This window comes from Ovis canadensis, chromosome 2 (genome assembly GCF_042477335.2).
Source record: "Ovis canadensis isolate MfBH-ARS-UI-01 breed Bighorn chromosome 2, ARS-UI_OviCan_v2, whole genome shotgun sequence".
Classification (NCBI taxonomy): domain Eukaryota; kingdom Metazoa; phylum Chordata; class Mammalia; order Artiodactyla; family Bovidae; genus Ovis; species Ovis canadensis.
Window position 1 is genome coordinate 119,132,969 of NC_091246.1, and position 23,068 is coordinate 119,156,036.

General features: G+C 41.7%; 1 protein-coding gene across 1 annotated transcript in view; it reads left to right on the forward strand.

Annotated features, from left to right (window-relative positions):
* Nucleotides 1-1,555: 1,555 nt before the first annotated feature.
* NIPA1 (NIPA magnesium transporter 1) overlaps nucleotides 1,556-23,068 on the forward strand; it is a 50,969-nt gene continuing 29,456 nt past the window's right edge. Inside the window, exon 1 of the mRNA XM_069576838.1 lies at nucleotides 1,556-1,759. Within this exon, the coding sequence (XP_069432939.1) occupies nucleotides 1,597-1,759 (163 nt within the window). The 5' untranslated portion in view covers nucleotides 1,556-1,596. The remainder of the gene's footprint in view (nucleotides 1,760-23,068) is intronic.

Here is a 23,068-nt window from a genome sequence, read left to right on the forward strand (position 1 = left end):
ATAAAAGTTTTCATACAGAAATAGTATTTGATTTTATATTGCTTCATAAACAGTGATGTATATAGGCATAGATTGATACTCTTCAGTATTTTTAAAACTTAAGAAAATGGTCACTTATAATAGAAAAACAAACTGGTAGCAACCTTACTGTTGAAGCAGTCTGAGCTCAGGTTGGAAAAGAATTTCCAGGCATAGAGTATTTCAGAAGGGAATGAGTTTATTAGGAGGAAAGAGCAGAGATAAGGAAGGTGGTTTAAGTGCAGCAGGCCAAACTCCTGACAAACCAGGGAGAGTCAGTATTTTTGTGGCTTAGTAGCCAGTCTTTATAGTTTCGAGACAAAAAAAATTCCTGCTGGAAGGTTGGCATTAGGTGATTGGTTGAGGAGCTATAGGCTGTTTACTGGAGTGGGCATCTTTGCCTAACTTGGAGTTAGGAGTTTGGAGTTAGTGATGATCACCGGCTTTTGGCAAACGTTATAAAGGGGTTCAATTAGCTTCTTGGGTGAGGTTGATTCTGGGCTCTGCTTCTGTGGCCTTGGTACAAGTCCTTGTACCTATGGCCTGGGGCAGGACTCAACAGTAACAACCAACAACAGCCAAATAGTTACACAGATTATGGTAATTAACTTTATGGGAGATTATATTATCATTTCTGTATTTCTATATGAGAACTTTAATGCTGAGAAGGAAATGGCAACCCACTCCAGCATTCTTCCCTGGAGAATCCCATGGAAAGAGGAGCCTGGTAGGTTCCCAGTCCATGGGATTGCAAGAGTCAGACATGACTTAGCGACTAAACCACCAACACCATACTATCATTAAAACAATCATTATGCAGCAACATTAAAACTGATTATGGTATATTAAATAAAAAGGCTATTTTGTATATTGTAATTAAATTGTACTTTAGGTAGGAAAACATTTCAAATAATAACTATTAGGCTAGGGTAGTGAGCTTGAGTAATTTTAAAATACTGTTCCGTGTTTTCTGAAATTTGGTACGTTTTATCAAAAATAAATTGGGATAGACAGTATGATCACAAGCTCACTGCTCCAGTGCGGAGGCAGATGACTTCATTTAGTGGTCCCATTTGAGTTTCCATAGCTGGCTTGGCTTCAGGCCCCAGGGGCGGCTCCCTGCTGATCCCGGACCAGCTTTGTGGGAGTCCATGATCCCAGTTAGGACTGCGTCTTGTTGGCGCTTTTTCAGTCCCGAATATTGGATGGGACAACCACTAAAAATTATGTGTTTATCTGAGATGCAAACTTAACTGGGGGTCCTGTATTTGCAGTTGCCAAATCTGGAAACTCTGCCTCTCTACACCCACCCACCTACAGTCTCACTCCGTCCCTCACCGTCGCCGCCTCTCTTAATGCGCTCCGAACCCTCATTCGCTTCCTCTCGGCGCTCGCCCTCCTCCCAGAACTCGGGATCCACCCTCCGCCTGACCTCCACGAGGAGCCCAGCCTCCACCCTGCCTCCGTGCCGCCCGAGGTCCCCCCCGCCCCACAGCCCAGTGGCTCTGCGGTGGAGCCGGCCCCCGCCTTCTGGCCGGGCGCGCGAGCGCGCAGGCGCAGAGGGCGGGCACGGGCGGAATGGGGACTGCGGCTGCTGCAGCGGCGGCGGCCGGGGAGGGGGCGCGCAGCCCGAGCCCCGCCGCCGTGTCGCTCGGCCTGGGCGTGGCCGTAGTGTCGAGCCTGGTGAACGGGTCCACGTTCGTGCTTCAGAAGAAGGGCATCGTGCGCGCCAAGCGGCGAGGTAGGGCGGGCAGCGGCCCTGCTCGGGGTGGGGGCGGGGGGTGTGGGGGGAGCCGCCGAAGGGTGTTGGGAGAGGAGCCGCCTCAAGTAGGGGAGTGTTCGGATCGTCAGACCAGGCGGGGCACCTCCGAAGGGCGAGCTGCGCGGGCGGGGGACCCCTTAGCCCACCCGGAGCGCAGGCACAGACGCTGCCCTGCGCGCCAGGAGCGTCTCTGCTAGGAAAGCTGCCGGGGACATCAGCCGCCCGCCCTGAGCGATGGCAGTGGTGTCGCCGCCACTGTTTTTCTCTCTTCCCAGCGGCTGCCAAGGCCGTCTTGTATAAGGTTTTTCCAGCAGACTTCTTTCCTGCCTCGCAGACCCAGTCCCTTTGCAGCCATGCAGCCCGCCTACCTGCCCTCTGGTTGTCGCCCCGTGTCCCTGTCACCTGCATTCGCCGGCTGCTTAGGGAAAGCTTCTTGTGTGCAGTATTCCCGGAATGGTCAGAGTCCACTGCCGGACCGGGAGGAGCGACTGGCCTCCCACCTTTGCTGTGACTCTGGCCTGGGGTGCACTTGGAGGGCAGGGCCTGCTGACCTCTCCCCCTGCAGTGGCCATATCAGTGCTGAAGAAAAAACGTGCGCTAGGCAGGCCAGGGTGGGACTTGAGGGCCAAGGAGGCGCTTGCCCTCGGGGTCTGTGCTTTCCTGTGGCTTCTGTTCCTGAGGTCCTCGACTTGAATCATCTTTGGTTTAGATTTGACCTATTTGACTACAATGTATGGATGTGAGAGTTGGACTGTGAAGAAAGCTGAGCGCAGAACTGATGCTTTTGAACTGTGGTGTTGGAGAAGACTCTTGAGAGTCCCTTGGACTGCAAGGAGATCCAACCAGTCCATTCTGAAGGAGATCAGCCCTGGGATTTCTTTGGAAGGACTGATGCTAAAGCTGAAACTCCAGTACTTTGGCCACCTCATGTGAAGAGTTGACTCATTGGAAAAGACTGATACTGGGAGGGATTGGGGGCAGAAGGAGAAGGGGATGACAGAGGATGAGATGGCTGGATGGCATCACCGACTGGATGGACATGAGTTTGAGTGAACTCCAGGAGTTAGTGATGGACAGGGAGGCCTGGCATGCTGCAATTCATGGGGTCGCAAAGAGTTGGACACGGCTGAGCAACTGAACTGAACTGATTTGACTACAAATGATTTTCAGTGTGAAGAACACGCAAGACAGATTAAAATAACCAAGAATGGGCCGACTGACTATTGCTTGAGGTGGACACTCCTTATCAGTATTGAAAGTGAGAGATGTGCAGGGTTTTTTGCCAGTGTTCCTGTGTCCTAAGAGAGGTTGAGATTGTTTACTGAAGGCAAGATGTAGCATGCTTTAAAACTGCTAATGAACCTGTCCAGAAGGACTGAGAAGGTCTTGTGGTTGTTCATTGTGTTCTACAAGAATAGTGTTAGGAGCTTTCTGGGAAGGAGGAAGCCACCAGGTCATGGGTTTAAGAATAAGTTAACTCATTTAATAGTTCAAATTCTAGAATGCAAGTGAAACTCTCTTGAGTGCCCTGGATGTTCAGCCATGAGTGAATTGAGGAAAGAGATAAAGGGACCTATAACCTCAAGAGAAAATATGAAATCATAGATATTTGTTAAAGAATTCAGCTTCAAAGGGAAAACGTTGCAGTCTATACATAAGATCTAAATGAAATCTAATGTAGTTTCCCTTAGATGCGGCTGTAAACTCTAAGGTAGGAAATAGCCATCTGGCAGCTGCACACTTTTCAGGGAGCACCTGTCAGTTTGAGGGGCTTTAGGGTGAAGTATTTGCTGTAATTCAAAAAATAAACAACATATGTGCCCTTGATAGGATGGGTACATGATCTCCTGAACCCAGTCTAACCATGAGAAAAACACCACACAAAGCTGAATTCAGATATAGCCTGAAAAGTATCTGCAGCCCTCCTGTCAAGGCTGTAAAGTCTGAGAGACTGTCAGAACCAGGAGGAACCTGAGGACTCATGACCATATGACATTAGGTAAAATCTAGGGAAACCTGAATATAGACTTAACAGAAAACAATGATTATTGAGTAAAACTAAATGTGTTGTTTCAGCTCAGCTTATGTGTTCAAGGGAGTTAGTGAATAAGAAAAAACCCACAGAAACCTGAAAAAAAATTATTGATGCTTTTATTTATGTTTGCACACTATGCCCTTAAATTAATGAGTGAAAATGTGGTATTTGCTAATTTCGTTCTTCCCCATTTACTATCCACCATTACTAATTCAAGCTAGCTGCATTCCTCTCATAATGGTAGAGTATGGACATAGAGTCTTGTTTTTGATAAATTAGTTTTCATTTGTTCAGCAGATGTTCATGGAAGTCTTATTATATGTCAGACACTGTTGTAGGTATAGAGGACAAGTAATTTCAAAATCAGCTCCTCCTGAATCCTTTTTCTGCTTCTGCTGACAAGCAGCATAGTTGGCCATTATGAAATGACTGAAATGGAGGAGATGGGAGGACAGAGGAGGTGGCTGAAAACTGGGGAGTCAAGTTCTTGTGTTAAGGAATGGTTTCTAACTCTGCAAAAAGCTGTCTCACTTAAAGTTTCAACTTTATTGCATTGCCATGCACCAGCATTTCTTTTGAGTCTCAGCTTCAGGAGAGCCACCATTCTGGTCACAGCCCTTCTATTGGCTGGGAGGGTTTGGGGTACAGCTTCCTCTGTTACTAGCTTTCACTCACCCTTGAAAGGACCTTGAATAGAATACCACACGTGGAATGAAAATGGATAGGCTAGGAGCACCGTCCACAACACAGGCTTAAGGTGAAACTGCCTCGCTTCTGGGTGGCTTTGAAGGACTCAAGATGGGAAGAGGTCCGGGAGTACCTGGGGCTACAGGATATTGATAATATGTTTAGTGTTAGAACCCACTTGAAGCAGAGCTTTTAAAAGAGAATCAAGATAATCATCAAGTGTAAAGATGTGTGTTGAAAGCCAGTTGCAATATTAGAATTCCTGTGCTGGTAGATAGGCTAGGATGGAGCCTCTTAGCTAGGGGGATGGTGTCCTACCCTCAGACTGACATTGTAGAGACAGACTCAGGAAAGTCATATGCAAGGATTTGCTGGAGGCTTTGGAGAACTACATAGATGAGTAACTCTATTAGAATGTCCTAAGCCTGGAAGAACCATGAACTTTTAAAAAATTCCCTTTGATTAAAACCAGGTCAGTTCAGTTCAGTCACTCAGTCATGTCCGACTCTTTGCGACCCCATGAATCACAGCACGCCAGGCCTCCCTGTCCATCACCAACTCCCGGAGTTTACCCAAACTCATGTCCATCAAGTCGGTGATGCCATCCAGCCATCTCATCCTCTGTCATCCCCTTCTCCTCCTGCCCCCAATCCCTCCCAGCATCAGAGTCTTTTCCAATGAGTCAACTCTTCGCATGAGGTGGCCAGAGTACTGGAGCTTCAGCTTTAGCATCATTCCTTCCAAAGAAATCCCAGGGCTGATCTCCTTTACAATGGACTGGTTGGATCTCCTTGCAGTCCAAGGGACTCTCGAGAGTCTTCTCCAGCAACACAGTTCAAAAGCATCAATTCTTCGGCGCTCATCTTTCTTCACAGTCCACCTCTCACATCCATACATGACCACTGGAAAAACCATAGCCTTGACTGGATGGACTTTTGTAGGCAAAGTAGTGTCTCTGCTTTTGAATATGCTATCTAGGTTGGTCATAACTTTCCTTCCAAGGAGTAGGCATCTTTTAATTTCATGACTGCAATCACCATCTGCAGTGATTTTGGAGCCCAAAAGCAGGAGATACCTCCTAATGCTTGTTAGGATGGTTGTTGTTTTAAAAAGAAGTAGGAGATAATAAGCATTGGTGAGGATGTTGAGAAATTGGAACACTTGTGCACTGTTCTTGAGAATGTAAAATGGTACACCTGCTATGCAAATCAATATGGAGGTTCTTCAAAAAATTAAATGTAGAATTACCATATAAGCCAGCAGTTCCATTTCTGAGTGTATATATCCAGAAGAAATAAAAGCAGGGGCTTGTATAGATATTTGCACACCCTTTTTCATAGGAGCATTATTCACAATAGACAAAGTGTGGAAACAACCCAAATATCCATTGATGGAGAAATGGATAAATGAATTGTGGTATATACATTTAAAAGGAATATTATTTAGTCTTAAAAAGGAAGGAAATCCTGACACATGCTGCATTATAGATGAGCCTTGAGACATTATGCTAAGTGAAATAAATCAGTCACAGAAGGACATACCTTATGTGATTCTACCCATATGAGGTACCTAGAGTAGTCAAATTACAGAGACAGAAAGTAGAATGGTGTCACAGGGGCTGTAAGAAGGAGGGGTGGAAAATTAATGTTTAATGGGCACAGAGTTGTTGTTGTTAAATATTCTCTTTTACCCAGAGTTTCTGCTTTGTGAGATGGATGATGGTGGTTGTACAACAGAGTGAATGTACTTAATGCCATGAACTGTACACTTAAAAATGGTTAAAATGGTGACTTTTATATGTATTTTTCCACAATAAAAAAAATTCCTCCTCAGATTTCATAGTCTCTTTTCCTGAGAAGAGTACAGCCTAGGTGTGTAGTTAAAGTGTTAGATGCTCAGAAGGTGAGTGAGTTGTCCCATGAGAGTGAAAACTGGGATCCAAGTATCCCGCCTGCTAGTCTCAAGCCCCCTGTACTGACTTGAAGGGGGCATGCTCTCTGGCTCTCGAAAGCACACTTGTAGGTGCATGTACCCCCCCAGCTAGAGATGAGATGGATGCATGCTGTCTTCACGCCCGCCACCCTGTGGGCCTGCGGTTAGTTTCTCAGCTTCTGTGAATCCTCCATGCCCTAACAGATGGAGTTGGCTCCTTCTCCTGCTGTATGTCTTCTTTGTGTTTATCCTCAACCCTTTTCTGCTCCTGAAACCTGTGGTCTAATGGCTTGTCCACTTGTCCGTGTGCCCCCTGGATCATGGCTCTTCAAGGCAGGGGATGTGTCCTGTCAACGGGGAGGCATATGGTGGGCACTCAATAACTGGCCATGAGTATCTGTGTAGTAAAGAGGGATAAACTCAACCTTGTATTTTATTTGTGAGCTTTCTTCAAATTATTCAGAGCTGATCTCATTTACCTGTGGCCTCTGCTAAGCAACAGAAACCAGAGTTACTGCCAGATCTGAAAACCTCTAACCCTGATCCCTGTCCAGCTCCAAGGGGAGACCATTGATGAGCAACATGGGGAGAACAGTGCAGTTGTTAAGAGCATCAAGTGTCTCCATAGCCTGTACATATCTGGTTTAGTTGGTAGTATTTCCAGAAGAAGAGAAGGTAAAGAAGGCTGCTACCTACATAAGACTCATGATGTCCCAGCCTCATGCCTCTGTCTAGACTCAGATGGGCCCTGCTTCCTTGGGGTCTTTGAGTGGGTTGCAGTCAGATGGTGGCTGGGGCTGGAGCCATCTGGGATGATTTCTTCACTTGCTTGTTCAGGAAAGCTGAAACAGCTAGGGGGAGTCCCTCTGACCCCCTTCTCTGTTTCCCTCTCCCCCTTCCTCCCTACCTCTGTCACTATTGTAGTCTCTTCACATGTGGCTATGTTGGGCTTTCTCACACCATAGTGGTCTCAGGGAGTTCATACCCCTTATGTGCTGCATAGCTTCGTCGAGACCAAATCTTCCAAAGAATGATCTTTGTGACCTGTTTTGAAAGTCTTAAAATACTGCTACTGCCACATTCTAGTGGTATACTCACAGCCAGCCCAAGTTCAGAGTGTGAGGGAACAGTATAGGGACATGGATCCCAGGAGGTGTGATGTAGGAGAGAAGTTGAGGCACGCAGTCGATACAGGACTGGTGGTACCATGATCTGAACCCAGCTCAGGCTGACTTTGAAGGTGGTCTTTCTCTCTTGCTGCCTGTAGGAAAAGTGAAGGGGAAGATATTAATACATAAATTCACCTACAAGTAAGACTTTTCCAATGAGTTTCATAATTTATTTGGGAAAAGTTCATAATATGATACTGGTTTATTATAAATAAGTACATATAATTAATACCCTAAAACATTAAGGTAAATAATTTCTAATCTTTTTCACTATGACAAACATTGAACTCGATCACTGATATACATTCCTGGATGAAATACCACATGATCTTATTGAACTTCTGTTGGACAGAGTGTATTTTTTCTTCAAAAATGTTTATTGATACAGTATAAAATATAATGTAATTTATATTTCCAGTATTTTAAGTCCTCAATGAGTAAATAGCCCTTTTTAGAAAAATTTTATAAAGATGAGCAACTAGAAAAAACTACTTTTCAAGAAGAATATGCTCAATCCCACACTCCCTAACCCCACATTCCCTATGTATCTGTGCCATTCCCTAACGTTTCCAAATCTGTGACTGTAAACTGATTCTTTTAGATATTGCCTGCATCAGCCAGGGAGGGTGGGCAGGCAGAGGGTTTACTTTGCTGGTCCATGCCCAGTCAGAGCTCTGCTAAACAGTCATATCATTTCAGAGAACTCTGGGCATTGTCATATTTTTAAAAGAGCATCCTCTTCTTGATTATAGAAATGTGGTCATTTTTTAAAATCTGGGAAGTACATATGAATAGGAAAATAAAAAGTATTCATCTCTTCACTTTGAGGTAACTACTGTTACAGTTAGCTGTATTTCTTCTTCAGTTCAGTCGCTCAGTCGTGTCCGACTCTTTGCAACCCCATGAATCGCAGCACGCCAGGCCTCCCTGTCCATCACCAACTCCCAGAGTTCACTCAGACTCATGTCCATCGAGTCAGTGATGCCATCCAGCCATCTCGTCCTCTGTCATCCCCTTCTCCTCCTGCCCCCAATCCCTCCCAGCATCAAAGTCTTTTCCAATGAGTCAACTCTTTGCATGAGGTGGCCAAAGTACTGGAGTTTCAGCTTTAGCATCATTCCTTCCAAAGAAATCCCAGGGCTGATCTCCTTCAGAATGGACTGGTTGGATCTCCTTGCAGTCCAAGGGACTCTCAAAAGTCTTCTCCAACACCACAGTTCAAAAGCATCAATTCTTTGGTGCTCAGCTTTCTTCACGGTCCAACCCTCACATCCATACATGACCACTGGAAAAACCATAGCCTTGACTAGATGGACCTTAGTCGGCAAAGTAATGTCTCTGCTGTTGAATATGCTGTCTAGGTTGGTCATAACTTTTCTTCCAAGGAGTAAGTGTCTTTTAATTTCATGGCTGCAGTCACTATCTGCAGTGATCTTGGAGCCCCCCAAAATAAAGTCTGACACTGTTTGCACTGTTTCCCCATCTATTTCCCATGAAGTGACGGGACCAGATGCCATGATCTTCATTTTCTGAATGTTGAACTTTAAGCTATCTTTTTCACTCTCCACTTTCACTTTCATCAAGAGGCTCTTTAGTTCTTCTTTGCTTTCTGCCATAAAGGTGGTGTCATCTGCATATCTGAGGTTATTGATATTTCTCCCGACAATCTTGATTCCAGCTTGTGCTTCTTCCAGCCCAGTGTTTCTCATGATGTACTCTGCATAGAAGTTAAATAAGCAGGGTGACAATATACAGCCTTGACGTACTCCTTTTCCTATTTGGAACCAGTCTGTTGTTCCATGTCCAGTTCTAACTGTTGCTTCCTGACCTGCTTATAGGTTTCTCAATATTCAATACTTATATTTAAACATTTAATTTTAATGAATAAATCCTGTGTACCAAATATATATAATACATAGGGGATAGAGAAAAATGAAGTAAATACCACCAGTCAGATGTGGTATATCTCTTCATCATGTACCTTGAATACTGTGTGCCAGTTTACGTCCTGTGGTTGTGCTCATCCCCATGCTGTTAAATGTCCTTTGAAAAAATATTCAGTGGTTGCATGAATGTTGTTATTGTTGTTCAGTCTCTCAGTAGTGTCCAACTCTTTGCTACCCCATGGACTGCCACATTTCAAACTTCCCTGTCCTTCATCATCTCCCAGAGTTTGCTCAAAGTCAGGTCTCTTGAGTTGGTGATGCCATCCAACCATCTCGTCCTCTGTCGTCCCCTTCTCCTGCCTTAAATCTGTCCCAGCATCAGGGTCTTTTACAGTAAGTTGGCTCTTCACATCAGGTGGCCAAAGTATTGGATCTTCAGCTTCAGCATCAGTCCTTCCAATGTATATTCAGGAGTGATTTCCTTTAGGATTAACTGGTTTGATCTCCTTGTAGTCCAAGGGACTTTCAAGAGTTTTCTCCTATACCACAGTTCCAAAGCACCAATTCTTTGGAGCTCAGCCCTGTTGATGGTCCAACTCTCATATCCATACGTGACTACTGGAAAAACCATAACTTTGACTAGACAGAGCTTTGTTAGCAAAGTCCCTGCTTTTTAATATGCTCTCTAGGTTTGTCGTAGATTTTTTTCCAAGGAGCAAGATTTTGGAGCCCAAGAAAATAAAGTCTGTCACTATTTCTACTGTTTCCCCATCTATTTGCCATGAAGTGATGGGACCGGATGCCATGATCCTAATTTTTTGAATGTTGAGTTTTAAACCCACTTTTTCACCCTTTCACCTTCCTCAAGAGGCTCTTTAGTTTCTCTTCATTTTCTGCCATAAGGGTGGTGTCATCTGCGTATCTGAGGTTATTGATATTTCTCCTGGCAGTCTTGATTGGAGCTTGTGCTTCATCCAGTGTGGCATTTCACATGATGTATTCTGCATATGAGTTAAATAAGCAGGGTGACAATATACAGCTTTGACGTACTCCTTTCCCAGTTTTGAACCAGTCTGTTGTTCCATCATCTTTTAGGATTTAAAATAGCTCAGGTGGAATTCTATCACCTCTTCTAGCTTTGCTTATACTGATGCTTCCTAAGATCCACTTGACTTCACACTCCAGGATGTCTGGCTCTAGGTGAGTGTGCACACCATCGTGGTTATCTGGGTCACTAAGATCTTTTTGTAAGCCATCTTGAATTAATTTTTGTATATGACTAAGGTATGAGTCAAGGTATGCCACATTTATGGCAGAAAGTGAAGAAGAACTAAAGAGCCTCTTGATGAAAGTGAAAGAGGATACTGAAAAAGTTGGCTTAAGACTCAACATTCAGAAAACTAATGGCATCTGGTCCCATCACTTCATGGCAAATAGATGGGGAAGCAATGAAAGACTTTATTTTTGGGGGGCTCCAAAATCACTGCAGATGTGACTGCAGCCATGAAATTAGAAGACATTTGCTCCTTGGAAGGAAAGTTATGGCCAACCTAGATAGCATATTAAAAAGCAGAGACAATACTTTGCCAACAAATGTCCGTCTAGTCAAAGCTATGGTTTTGCCAGTAGTCATGTATGGATGTGAAAGAGTTGGACCATAAAGAAAGCTGAGCACCTATGAAATGATGCTTTTGTTCTGTGGTGTTGGAGAAGACTCTTGAGAGTCCCTTGAACTGCAAGGAGATCCAACCAGTCCATCCTAAAGGAAATCAGTCCTGAATATTCATTGGAAGGACTGATGCTGAAGCTGAAACTCCAATACTTTGGCCACCTGATGCAAAGAACTGATTCACTGGAAAAGACCCTGATGCTGGGAAAGATTGAAGGCAGAGGAGAAGGGGATGACAGAGGATGAGATGGTTGGATGGCATCATCAACTCAATGGACATGAGTTTGAGTAAGCTCGGGGAGTTGGTGGAGGACAGGGAAGCCTGGCGTGCTGCAGTTCATGGGATCGCAGAGCTGGGCGCAACTGAGTGACTGAACTGAACTGAAGTGAAGCTATGAGTCAAGGTTCAGTGTGGTCTCTCCTGGTAGACATTTGGTTCTGCATCGTTTGTTGACTGAATTATACGGCTGCTTTAGTCCATGATCTGAGTGTACATGTGTGAGTGTATTTCTGAATTGTATTCTGTTTTTATTGTATGCTCAGTCCCTCAATTGTGTCCGACTCTTTGCGACCCCATGGACTGCAGCACGCCAGGCTTCCCTGTCCTTCCTCATTCCCGGGGTTTTCTCAAACTCATGTCCATTGAGTCGGTGATGCCATCCAACCATCTTGTCCTCTGTTGTCACCTTCTCCCCCTGCCTTAGATCTTTCCCAGCATCAGGGTCTCTTCCAATGAGTTGGCTCTTTGCATCAGGTGGCCAAAGTATTAGAACTTCAGCTTTTTACTGTTTATGCCTATACTTACGCCAGTCTGTCTTGATTATGTTGTTTTATAATCTTAAAATCACATAGTATAAGTCACACAGTTTTTTTCGTCCTTTTCAAGATTGCCTAGCTATTTCTTTAGGAATGTAGATTCTACATATCTAATAAGAAACATACAAAAGAACTTCAGGTTCTAACTCCATTCATACATTGGTGAATACCAAGTGCCCAAATTGAGTCTAGTTAATGCTCTCATTTAGCTCATTGGTGTCATGAAAGAAATTTTCTTGATAATTCTTTTTTTAAAAGAACCTGAAAAACTGTGTAACATCTTTTAAGTTAAGGCATTAATTAGCTAGTAAAGGACTTAGTGATCCACTCCTGCTTCGCTGTTAGCAGCAACTTCTCTTCTTCCTATCGGGAGCACACGTGAATGGAAGTAATTTTCCTGTGGTATGATCCGGAGGTACATAAACTAGATGACTGTCTGTAATTCTGTGCTAGAAAGTAATACTTTAAGGACATTTCTGACACCCGTTTATAACTAAATGGAAGGTTTTGAAAGCCAGTAGTCCATCATCACTGCCAATTGATATTATCTTATCAATAGCAATAGACAATAGGCTATCAGTAGACAACATCAAGGCTATGGTTTTTCCTGTGGTCATGTATGGATGTGAGAGTTGGACTGTGAAGAAGGCTGAGCACCGAAGAATTGATGCTTTTGAACTGTGGTGTTGGAGAAGACTCTTGAGAGTCCCTTGGACTGCAAGGAGATCCAACCAGTCCATTGTAAAGGAGATCAGCCCTGGGATTTCTTTGGAAGGAATGATGCTAAAGCTGAAACTCCAGTACTTTGACCACCTCATGCAAAGAGTTGACTCACTGGAAAAGACTCTGATGCTGGGAGGGGTTGGGGGCAGGAGGAGAAGCGGACGACCGAGGATGAGATGGCTGGATGGCATCACGGACTCAATGGACGTGAGTCTGAGTGAACTCCGGGAGATGGTGATGGACAGAGAGGCCTGGCGTGCTGCGATTCATGGGGTCGCAAAGAGTCGGACACGACTGAGCGACTGAACTGAACTGAGACAACATCACTGCCAGTTGGTATTATCATCCTGAGAAGCTTCTTTTGTGTTTGCACAACAGTTCTTTGTCTTATGGTTCAGCTGTTATAAACAACCATTGAACTCTCAGCATCCAGGGTTTCCAGTATGAGGGGGGAAAAGAATTCTAGACTTTAGATATTGCTACCTTTGGAAACCATACCTAGGAGTGGAGGGGAGGAGGCGTAAATACAGTCAAATAAACAAACAGAAAATCTTCAGTGTTCTACAGTTCTGAGCTCCTTGTTCTTGCTGAGGCCAGAGAACTTGAAGAGTCCCAAACATCAGCCTGGAAGAGGATGAGCATGAACATAAGCTTAAACAAGGGCCCCCTGAGGGTGTCAGCTAAGTAACTAGGATGTTTAAGGATAGTGATGAAGGTGAAACTATGAAGAAACTGTCATTTTAGAGCGTAAGAAAATAATGTCTATAGCAGGGCCAAGGCCTAACATGGAAGGCAGGCTTCTAAGAGTTTCTGGCCACAACAGGATGGAACCTGGGGCAGCTACTGCACAGGTGGATGAGCAGAAAGAGCAGTGGGTTTTCTTCCATGAGCGCTGAGGGTACTGCTGAACTGGGGTCCTTGAGGCCCACGTGGAGAAGTACCACTTTGATGTATAGTTAGAAGTGTAACTTAATGCCTATTAAAGCAGAAAAATTTTACCTAATATTGACTTAAAAAGTGCAGGTGATTGCAATACTTTTGGATTTCAGCAAATTCAAGCTCCTCTTGGGGAGTATGAGTCGGGGGACCCCTATACACTGGTAGCTGAATTATACCCTTTGACTAAAGGGAGACCAAAATCTTGTTGTTTTTCCATTCCTGGTATCCCAGGTTCTTCCCCATTTTAGTGAGAATCCATTCCAAACCATCAAAAGCATCACCCTATAGTAGTGTTGTATGATAGTGAAAACAGTGAAAGAGGAGAGTCTCAGTGGGTCCCCTTGTACTGGCATCCTTGATCTGCAGGATTGCCCACATTCTAGCTGCTGCTGTAGCAGTGATCCCATGCCCTTAGCATAGACCCCCAACAGAAAAGATTGTGACTGATTCCTTGATTTCTAAGTTCCTGAAATCTGTTGAATATCATATATAAAATTTTGGAAAGCTGTTGAGTAAATTAGTGTGTTCACTTGCTGTAAAACAATCTTCAAGATCTAGAATGAAGTATGTTCAGAGCTATTTTAAATAATAAACAAGAATATTTATTTTCACACAAAAGAGAGCAGGAGTGGCCATGCTTATATTAAACAGAATAAACTTTAAGACAAAAATTGTTCCTAGAGACAAAGAAGGACATTTTATAATGATGAAATGGTTCAATCTTCAGGAAGACATAACATTTCTAAATATATGTGGACCTAGCAACAACATCCGAAATACATGAAGCAAAACTGACAGAATAAAGAGAGAGAGAGACAATTAAAAGCAGTGGCTGGATCGGGCTTCCCACGGGGTCGAGTGGTGAAGAATCTGCCTTCCAATGGAGGGGACGCTGGTTTGATCTGTGGTTGGGGAACTAGGATCCCACATGACATGCCATGGGGCAGCTGAGCCTGTACACCACAACTAAGACCTGATGCAACCAAATAAATAAAAATTAAAAAAAAAAGTAGTTGGAGATGTTAGTATCCTACATTCAAAATGGATAGAAAAACAAGGCTGAAGATCAGCAAAGAAGTAGAAGACTTGAACAATACTATAAATCAGTTGGCATTTACTGCTTTAATTTTTATAGTTGGATTTATGCCATTTACTCTTTTTGTATACATCTCGTAGATTTTCTGTTTCTCTACTCATTTATGGCTTTATTTGCATTATGTGAATTTCTCTAGTGTAACGTTTTAATTCCTTTAATGATTTTTCACCATATTTTTTAGTTATTAGCTCTAGGACTCACCATTATATTTTAGCTAATGGAATCTACTTCAGACTTATATTGATTTGAATCCAGGTAGATATAGAAATATTACTCCTGTACAGCTGCATTGCTTCTTTTTTTTTTTTTTTTGTAATTTTTTTTTTAACACCAGAAACCTTTTGTAGTGAGCTATAGCCAATTAACAATATTCTGATAGTTTCCGGTGAGCAGCAAAGGGACTCAGCCATACATATACATGTAACTTCTTTATTATTGTTATATATGTTACATTTTTTATGTTAGAAACCCAACAATGTATTGTTGTAGCTTATAATAAAGCTAATGTATACTTTATATTATTTTATATGCCAAAGAGGCTTAGAAAACAAAGGAAGTCGAATACAGATATATAGTGTTCGTTATGTTTCTTTTTAAAGAAATTATTTGGCTGTGCTTGATCTTCTTTGCAGCACCTGGGATCTTCAGTCTTCTTTGTGGCATGCTGGACTTTAGCTGTGGCATGCAAACTCTTAATTGTAGCATGTGGGATAGTTCCCTGAAACAAAGTGATGTCACTCAGTTGTGTCTGACTCTTTTTGACCCCATGGACTGTAGCCTGTCAGGCTCCTCCATTCATGGGATTTTTCAGGCAAGAATACCGTAGTGGGTAGCCATTTCCTTCTCCAGGGGATCTTCCCAACCCAGGGATCAAACCCAGGTCTCCTGTACCACAGGCAGACTCTTTACTGTCTGAGCCACCAGGGAGGCCCCCAAACCAGGGGTCAACCTCAGGCCTCCTGCCTTTGGAATGTGGAGTCTTAGCCACTGGTCCACAGAGATGTCCTTGTTATGTTACTTTCTTATTTACCATTTCTTATTTTCTTCATTTGTTCCTGTGGATCAAATTACCATCAAGTTATCATGTTCTTGCTTGGTAAAACTTTGCTCACACACATATCCTTTGTGCTATCCTTATCAAATTTATTACTATATGTTATATATATGTGTGTATATATATAATGTATAATGCTGTATGTTATTGATCTGACAATACAATAATATACATTCAGTACCTTTTCAAATCAGCTAAGATGAGAAAGGACAATTTATTTTCATTTCCACTGACTTTTATAATGACACAGTTACCTCTGTCATTACTGGAGTGTGTGTGTGTATGAATTCAAAATACTGTCTGAATTTACTTGCTTTCACCTGAAGAACTTCATTTAGTTTTTATTGTAAGCTACATTTGTTCTCAGTTCTCTTCAGTTTTACTTATCTGGGAATGTGTTTGTTTTGTCTTCATATTTGAAAGATAGTTTTGCTGGATGTAAGATTGTTGCTTGACAGTTTCTCCTTTAAGAACTTTGATTATATTATTCCGCTGCTTTCTGGCCTCCACTGTCTTGCTGAGAAGTCAGTTGTTAATCTTATTGGAATTCCCTTGTTGTCAGTTGTTTTTCTCTTGCTTCTTTCACAATTTTGTCTTTGAGCATTTTACCATCATGTGACTGGGTGTGGATATCTTTGTGTTTGTCTTACTGGAGTGTTTTGAGCTTCCTGGATGTGTAGATTTTTTTTTAAATCACATTTGGTAAGTTTCAGCTATTTTTCCTTGAATATTTTTTCTGATACTTTGTTTTCCTCTGATAATCACATTATATTTGTTGATATTCTTAATGATGTCCCACATTTCTCTGAAGTGCTGTTAATTTTTCTTTGTACCTCTCTCTCTTTAGTTCTTGTTTTCTGTTAATGTTTTCCAGAATATATAATCTTTATCAATATGTCTTCAAGTTCACTGATTCTTTTGCCAGGAAGTTAAAATCTGCTATTGATTTTTTTCATTCTAGTCATTTTACCTTTCAACCCCAGAATTTACAGTTGGCTTTTCATTTTTTAAAAATAATTTATGTCTATTGATACTCTATTTGATGATGGGTTGTCATCATATCTTTCTTTGTTTCTTTAAGCATGATTTCCTTTAGTTACTTGAACATATTTTAAATAACTGGTTTTAAGTTTTTGTTATATCTAAAATTTGGGCACACTCACGAGCAGTTTTGTTGCTTGTATTCCCCCCTTTAAATGATATTGGTAATATAGTGCATGCTTTTTTGTTTGTTTGGTACATCTTATAATTTTTTTCAGTTAAAAATTATTTTTTTATTATTACCAATCAGGTAATAATCATGCTTCAGTAGTTCTTTTCTGGAACTTTTACAGTTAGTGCAAGAAATACAAATACTACTAAAGCACCGATACAGTGCATTTTGTACTGCTTGCTGTTTCATGCATAACAGAAGGGAATGTATACATTATATTTTGTTTATCAATTGATCTATTCATCCATTGATAGACATGTGGATTCTAATGGCTTTTTGGCTATAGTGAATAATGCTACTAAGAATGTAAGTGTGCATATACTTGTTCAAATTCGTGCTTTCAGTTTTTATGGATATGTACCCAGAAGGGGGATTGCTGGATCCTATGCTAAGTCTATATTTAACTTTCTGAGGAACTGCCATTCTGTTATCCACAGCAAGTGCACCATTTTCCATTCTCACCAGCAATCAGCAAGGGTTTCTTTCAATTTCTCTGTATCTTTACCAGCACTTGTTGTTTTCTGGATTTTTGTTTGTTTGTTTTGATAGTAGCCTTTCTAATGGGTGTAGGTGGTATCTCATCATTGTTACAATATGCATTTTGCTAATGATTAGTGAAAAGAAGAGAAGCGAAAAGCAAAGGAGAAAAGGAAAGATATAAGCATCTGAATGCAGAGTTCCAAGGAATAGCAAGAAGAGATAAGAAAGCCTCCTTCAGCGATCAATGCAAAGAAATAGAGGAAAACAACAGAATGGGAAAGACTAGAGATCTCTTCAAGAAAATCAGAGATACCAAGGGAACATTTCATGCAAAGATGGGCTCGATAAAGGACAGAAATGGTATGGACCTAACAGAAGTAGAAGATATTAAGAAGAGGTGGCAAGAATACACAGAAGAACTGTACGAAAGAGATCTTCACGACCCGGATAATCATGATGGTGTGATGACTCAGCTAGAGCCAGACATCCTGGAATGTGAAGATAAGTGGGCCTTAGAAAGCATCACTACAAACAGAGCTAGTGGAGGTGATGGCATTCCAGTTGAGCTACTTCAAAACCTAAAAGATGATGTTGTGAAAGTACTGCACTCAATATGCCAGCAAATTTGGAAAACTCAGCAGTGGCCACAGGACTGGAAAAGGTCAGTTTTCTTTCCAATCCCAAAGAAAGGCAATGCCAAAGGATGCTCAAACTACCACACAATTGCACGCATCTCACATGCTAGTAAAGTAATGCTCAAAATTCTCCAAGCCAGGCTTCAGCAATACATGAATCATGAACTTCCTGATGTTCAAGCTGGTTTTAGAAAAGGCAGAGGAACCAGAGATCAAATTGCCAACATCTGCCGGATCATGGAAAAAGCAAGAGAGTTCCAGAAAAACATCTATTTCTGCTTTATTGACTATGCCAAAGCCTTTGACTGTGTGGATCACAATAAACTGTGGAAGATTCTGAGAGAGATGGGAATACCAGACCACTTGACCTGTCTCTTGAGAAATCTGTATGCAGGTCAGGAAGCAACAGTTAGAACTGGACATGGAACAACAGACTGGTTCCAAATAGGAAAAGGAGTATGTCAAGGCTGTATATTGTCACCCTGCTTATTTAACTTCTATGCAGAGTACATCATGAGAAACGCTGGACTGGAAGAAACACAAGCTGGAATCAAGATTACCAGGAGAACTATCAATAACCTCAGATATGCAGATGACACCACCCTTATGGCAGAAAGTGAAGAGGAACTAAAAAGCCTCTTGATGAAAGTGAAAGAGGAGAGTGAAAAAGTTGGCCTAAAGCTCAACATTCGGAAAACGAAGATCATGGGATCTGGTCCCATAACTTCATGGGAAATAGATGGGGAAACAGTGGAAATAGTGTCAGACTTAATTTTTGGGGGGCTCCAAAATCACTGCAGATGGTGATTGCAGCCATGAAATTAAAAGGCGCTTACTCCTTGGAAGGAAAATTATGACCAACCTAGATAGCATATTCAAAAGCAGAGACATTACTTTGCCAACTAAGGTCCATCTAGTCAAGGCTTTGCTTTTTCCAGTGGTCATGTATGGATGTGAGAGTTGGACTGTGAAGAAGGCTGAGCGCCGAAGAATTGATGCTTTTGAACTGTGGTATTGGACTTGAAAGTCCCTTGGACTGCAAGGAGATCCAACCAGTCCATTCTGAAGGAGATGAGCCCTGGGATTTCTTTGGAAGGAATGATGCTAAAGCTGAAACTCCAGTATGTTGGCCACCTCATATGAAGAGTTGACTCATTGGAAAAGACTCTGATGCTAGGAGGGATTGGGGGCAGGAGGAGAAGGGGACGAGAGAGGATGAGATGGCTGGATGGCATCACTGACTCGATGGACGTGAGTCTGAATGACCTCTGGGAGTTGGTGATGGACAGGGAGGCCTGGCGTGCTGCGATTCATGGGGTCGCAAAGAGTCAGACACGACTGAGCGACTGAACTGAACTGAACTGAGACATTTTAAATAATATGTGTTAGCAACTCTAGATGTATATTCTCCTACCTCTACCTCCAAACTGTTGTTTGTTTATTTGTTTCGTGACTTAGAGTACTTTGATAAAGTATTTTTATCCATTTATCATTCCCCTGTAATGTGAAGTCTCTGATGTCACTCCTCAGTGGGGATAGCCTTGGATATGTGCACCTTTACCCTGGGGTGACAGTGGTCATCCAACTGGCAACTGGCAATCTTCGCCCGTCTCTTACCCTGATTTCTTTGTTGTCTGCCTCATTGGGTACTACACCCAGATCTCCTAATTACTGGCTAGTTGCTCTACAGTTTTTGACAGTGCTGCAGTGCATAAATTGCTTTATAACCTTATCCTATTAAATTCAGGCAGATTTACTTGAGAACAGTTGCTGTGTGGGGGTAGTAGCCTCCGATCTCTTCTTGCCTCTCTAGATGTAGGATCTTCACCCTACATGTATCTTCATGCTTGGGAGAGGATGATCAGGGCCTGCCATGCCTAGGGTAGACTCTCTACCCTAAAAGTAGGGACTGAGTGAAGGAAGTGAGCCTCCAACCCTTGGATGGATTAACCAGATATTTAATCTCTTCAACTTGAAGTTGGAAGTGCTAGACGCCTGCTCTTCTGGTGACTGAGAGCTGAGACGGGAAGGAGCCCTGTCTTTTGGTCACATCTGCTTGGAGTGGAGCGTCTGTACAGCTGAGCTGCAGCAGAGAGAGAAGTGGGTCTTGGCTCATGTGCTAAAGACTCACTGTTCTTACTGAGATTTTATTGATTTTCTTGAAAAAATGTTTCTTCATTTTGCTGTATCCTCTTGGGACAATTTCCAGAGACTTTATTTTATTTTATTTTTACTGCTTTATTTACCAGTTATGGTTGTTTTGCTAGGGAACTATCCATGAGGCTCCTCATACCCTGTATTTGAAAGTGGGCTTTACAGCCTTCCATTTTTAAATAAACAGTATGTGTTTTTTTAGGTACGGGGACATTTCCTTTCTTATAGAATTACTTATTTATTTCTTTAGGCTGTGCTGAGTCTTAGCTGCAGCCCCGGGATCTGTAGTCTCTGTTGGGGCATGCAGGGCCTTTAGCTGTGGCATGTGAACTCTTGGTTGTGTCATGTGGTGTTTTTGGGTTTTTGTTTCTGACTGTACCTCATGGCACGTGGGATCATAGTTCTCCGACCAGGGATTGAACCTGAGCCTCCTGCGTTGGGAATGTGGAGTCTTTAGCCACTGCACCACAAGGACAGACCCTAAATTTGTTGTTGTTATTTTAAATTTTATATATGTATGTGTGTCAGCTTTCTTGATGGCTCAGCATGTAAAGAATCTGCCTGCAGTGCAGGAATTACAGGAGATGCAGGTTCAATACCTGAGTTGGGCAGATCCCCTGGAGGAGGGCATGGCAACTCACTGCAGCATTCTTTGCCTGGAGGATCCCATGGACAGAGGAGCCTGGTGGGCTACAGTCCATGGGGTCACAGAGCAGCAGACTTGACTGAATCCCCTGAGCAGGCATGCATGTATGTGTGTATGTCACCTGATGAACTGGTAGTCTTCCTTTAATGAGGTAAATGCAGATGAATGACGGATTTTTAAATTGTATTTTTATTGAAGTATAGTTGACGTACAATATTAGTTACACATGTACAACAGTGATTCACAAAAAATTTTTTTTTATTTTAAGTGGGTACATAGTATTCTTTTTTAAAAAAACTTCAAAATAAAATTGATGTATAACGTTTTATTAGTTTCAGTTGTACTGTGTAATTATTTGATATATGTATACATTGTGAAATGATCACCACAATGTCTAGTTAACATGTATCACCACACATGGTAACAATTTTCCCCTGTAATAAGACTCTTTAAGATCTACTCTTAGCAACATTCATATACAGTATAGTATTATCAGGTATAGTCACCATGCTATACAATGTGTCCCTAGGACTTATTTATTTTATGGCTGGAATTTTGTACCATTTGACCCCCTTCACCCATTTCTCCCACCCCTTGCCTATGGCCACCACCAATCTTTTTGTATATATGAGTTTGGTTTTGTTAAAATTTTTTAAAATCCTAATGTAGTTGATTTATAATATTATATTAAGTTCAAGTATTCAGCAAAGTGGTTCAGTTTTATATATGTACATTGTATTTTTTAGATTATTTTACATTATATTACATAATAAGATTATTACATATACTTATAAGTAAATAAGGTTATTACAAGATGTTGAATATTATTTTCTGTTACACAGTAAATTCTTGTTGCTTATCTGTTTTATGTATAGTACTGTCTATCTGTTAATCCCATAGTCCTTGTTTATCTGCCCCTCCCTTTCCTCTTTGGTAACCATCAGTTTGTTTTTTATGTCTATGAATCTGCTTCTGTTTTGTTTATGGATTCATTTCTATTATTTTTAGATTCCACATATAAGTGATATTGTATAATTGTTTATCTTTCTCTATCTGACCTACTTCACTTAGTATGATAATCTCTAGGCCCATGCGTTGCTGCAAATGGCAATATTTCATTCTTTTTAATGGCTGAGTAATATTCCATACACAAACACATGTATTCCCATACACTGCACGTCTTGATCCGTTCATCTGTTGATGGATGCCTAGGTTGCTTTCATGTCTTGGCTATTGTAAATAGTGCTGCTGTGAACATTGGGGTGAATGTATCTTTTCAGATTGGAGTTTACATCTTTCCCAGTATATAACAAAGAATAGGATTGCTGGATCATATGATAGCTCTATTTTTAGTTCTTTAAGGAATTGCCGTACTGTTTTCCATAGTGGCTGTACCAATTTACATTCCCACCAACAGTGTAGGAGAGTTCTCTTTTCTCCACATGCTTTCTAGCATTTATTGTTTATAGACTTTTTAATGATAACCATTCTGACTGGTTTGAGGCCATACTTCATTGTGATTTTGACTTGAATTTCTTTGATAATGAGTGATGTTGAGCATCTTTTCATGTGCATGTTAGCCATCTGTATGTTTTCTTTGGAGAAATGTCTACTTAGATTTTCCCCTTTTTTGATTAGGTTGTTTTTGATATTGAACTGTATAAGTTGTATATTTTGGATATCAGTCTTCTTTGGTTGTATCGGTTACAAATATTTTCTCCCATTCCATAGGTTGTCTTTTTGTTTTGTTGATGGTTTCCTTTGCTGTGCAAAAGTTTTTAAGTTTGATTCAGTACAGTTTGTTTATTTTTGCTTTTATTTCTTTTACCTTGGGAGCCTGAGCCAAGAAACTATTTTTATAATTTATATCAGAGAATGTTTTGTCTGTGTTCTCTTTCAGGAGTTTTACGGTGTCATGCCTTATATTTAGGTCTTTAAGACTTTTTTTTTTTAAATTTTGATCATGCCACACAGCATGTGGGATCCTATTTCTCTGACCAGGGATTGAACCCACACTGCCTGTGTTGAAAGCACAGAGTCTTAACCACTGGACCACCCGGGAAATCTCTTTAAGCCATTTTGAGTTTATTTTTTGTATATGATGTGAGTGAGTGTTTTACTTTCATTGATTTATGTGAGGCTGTCCAGCTTTCC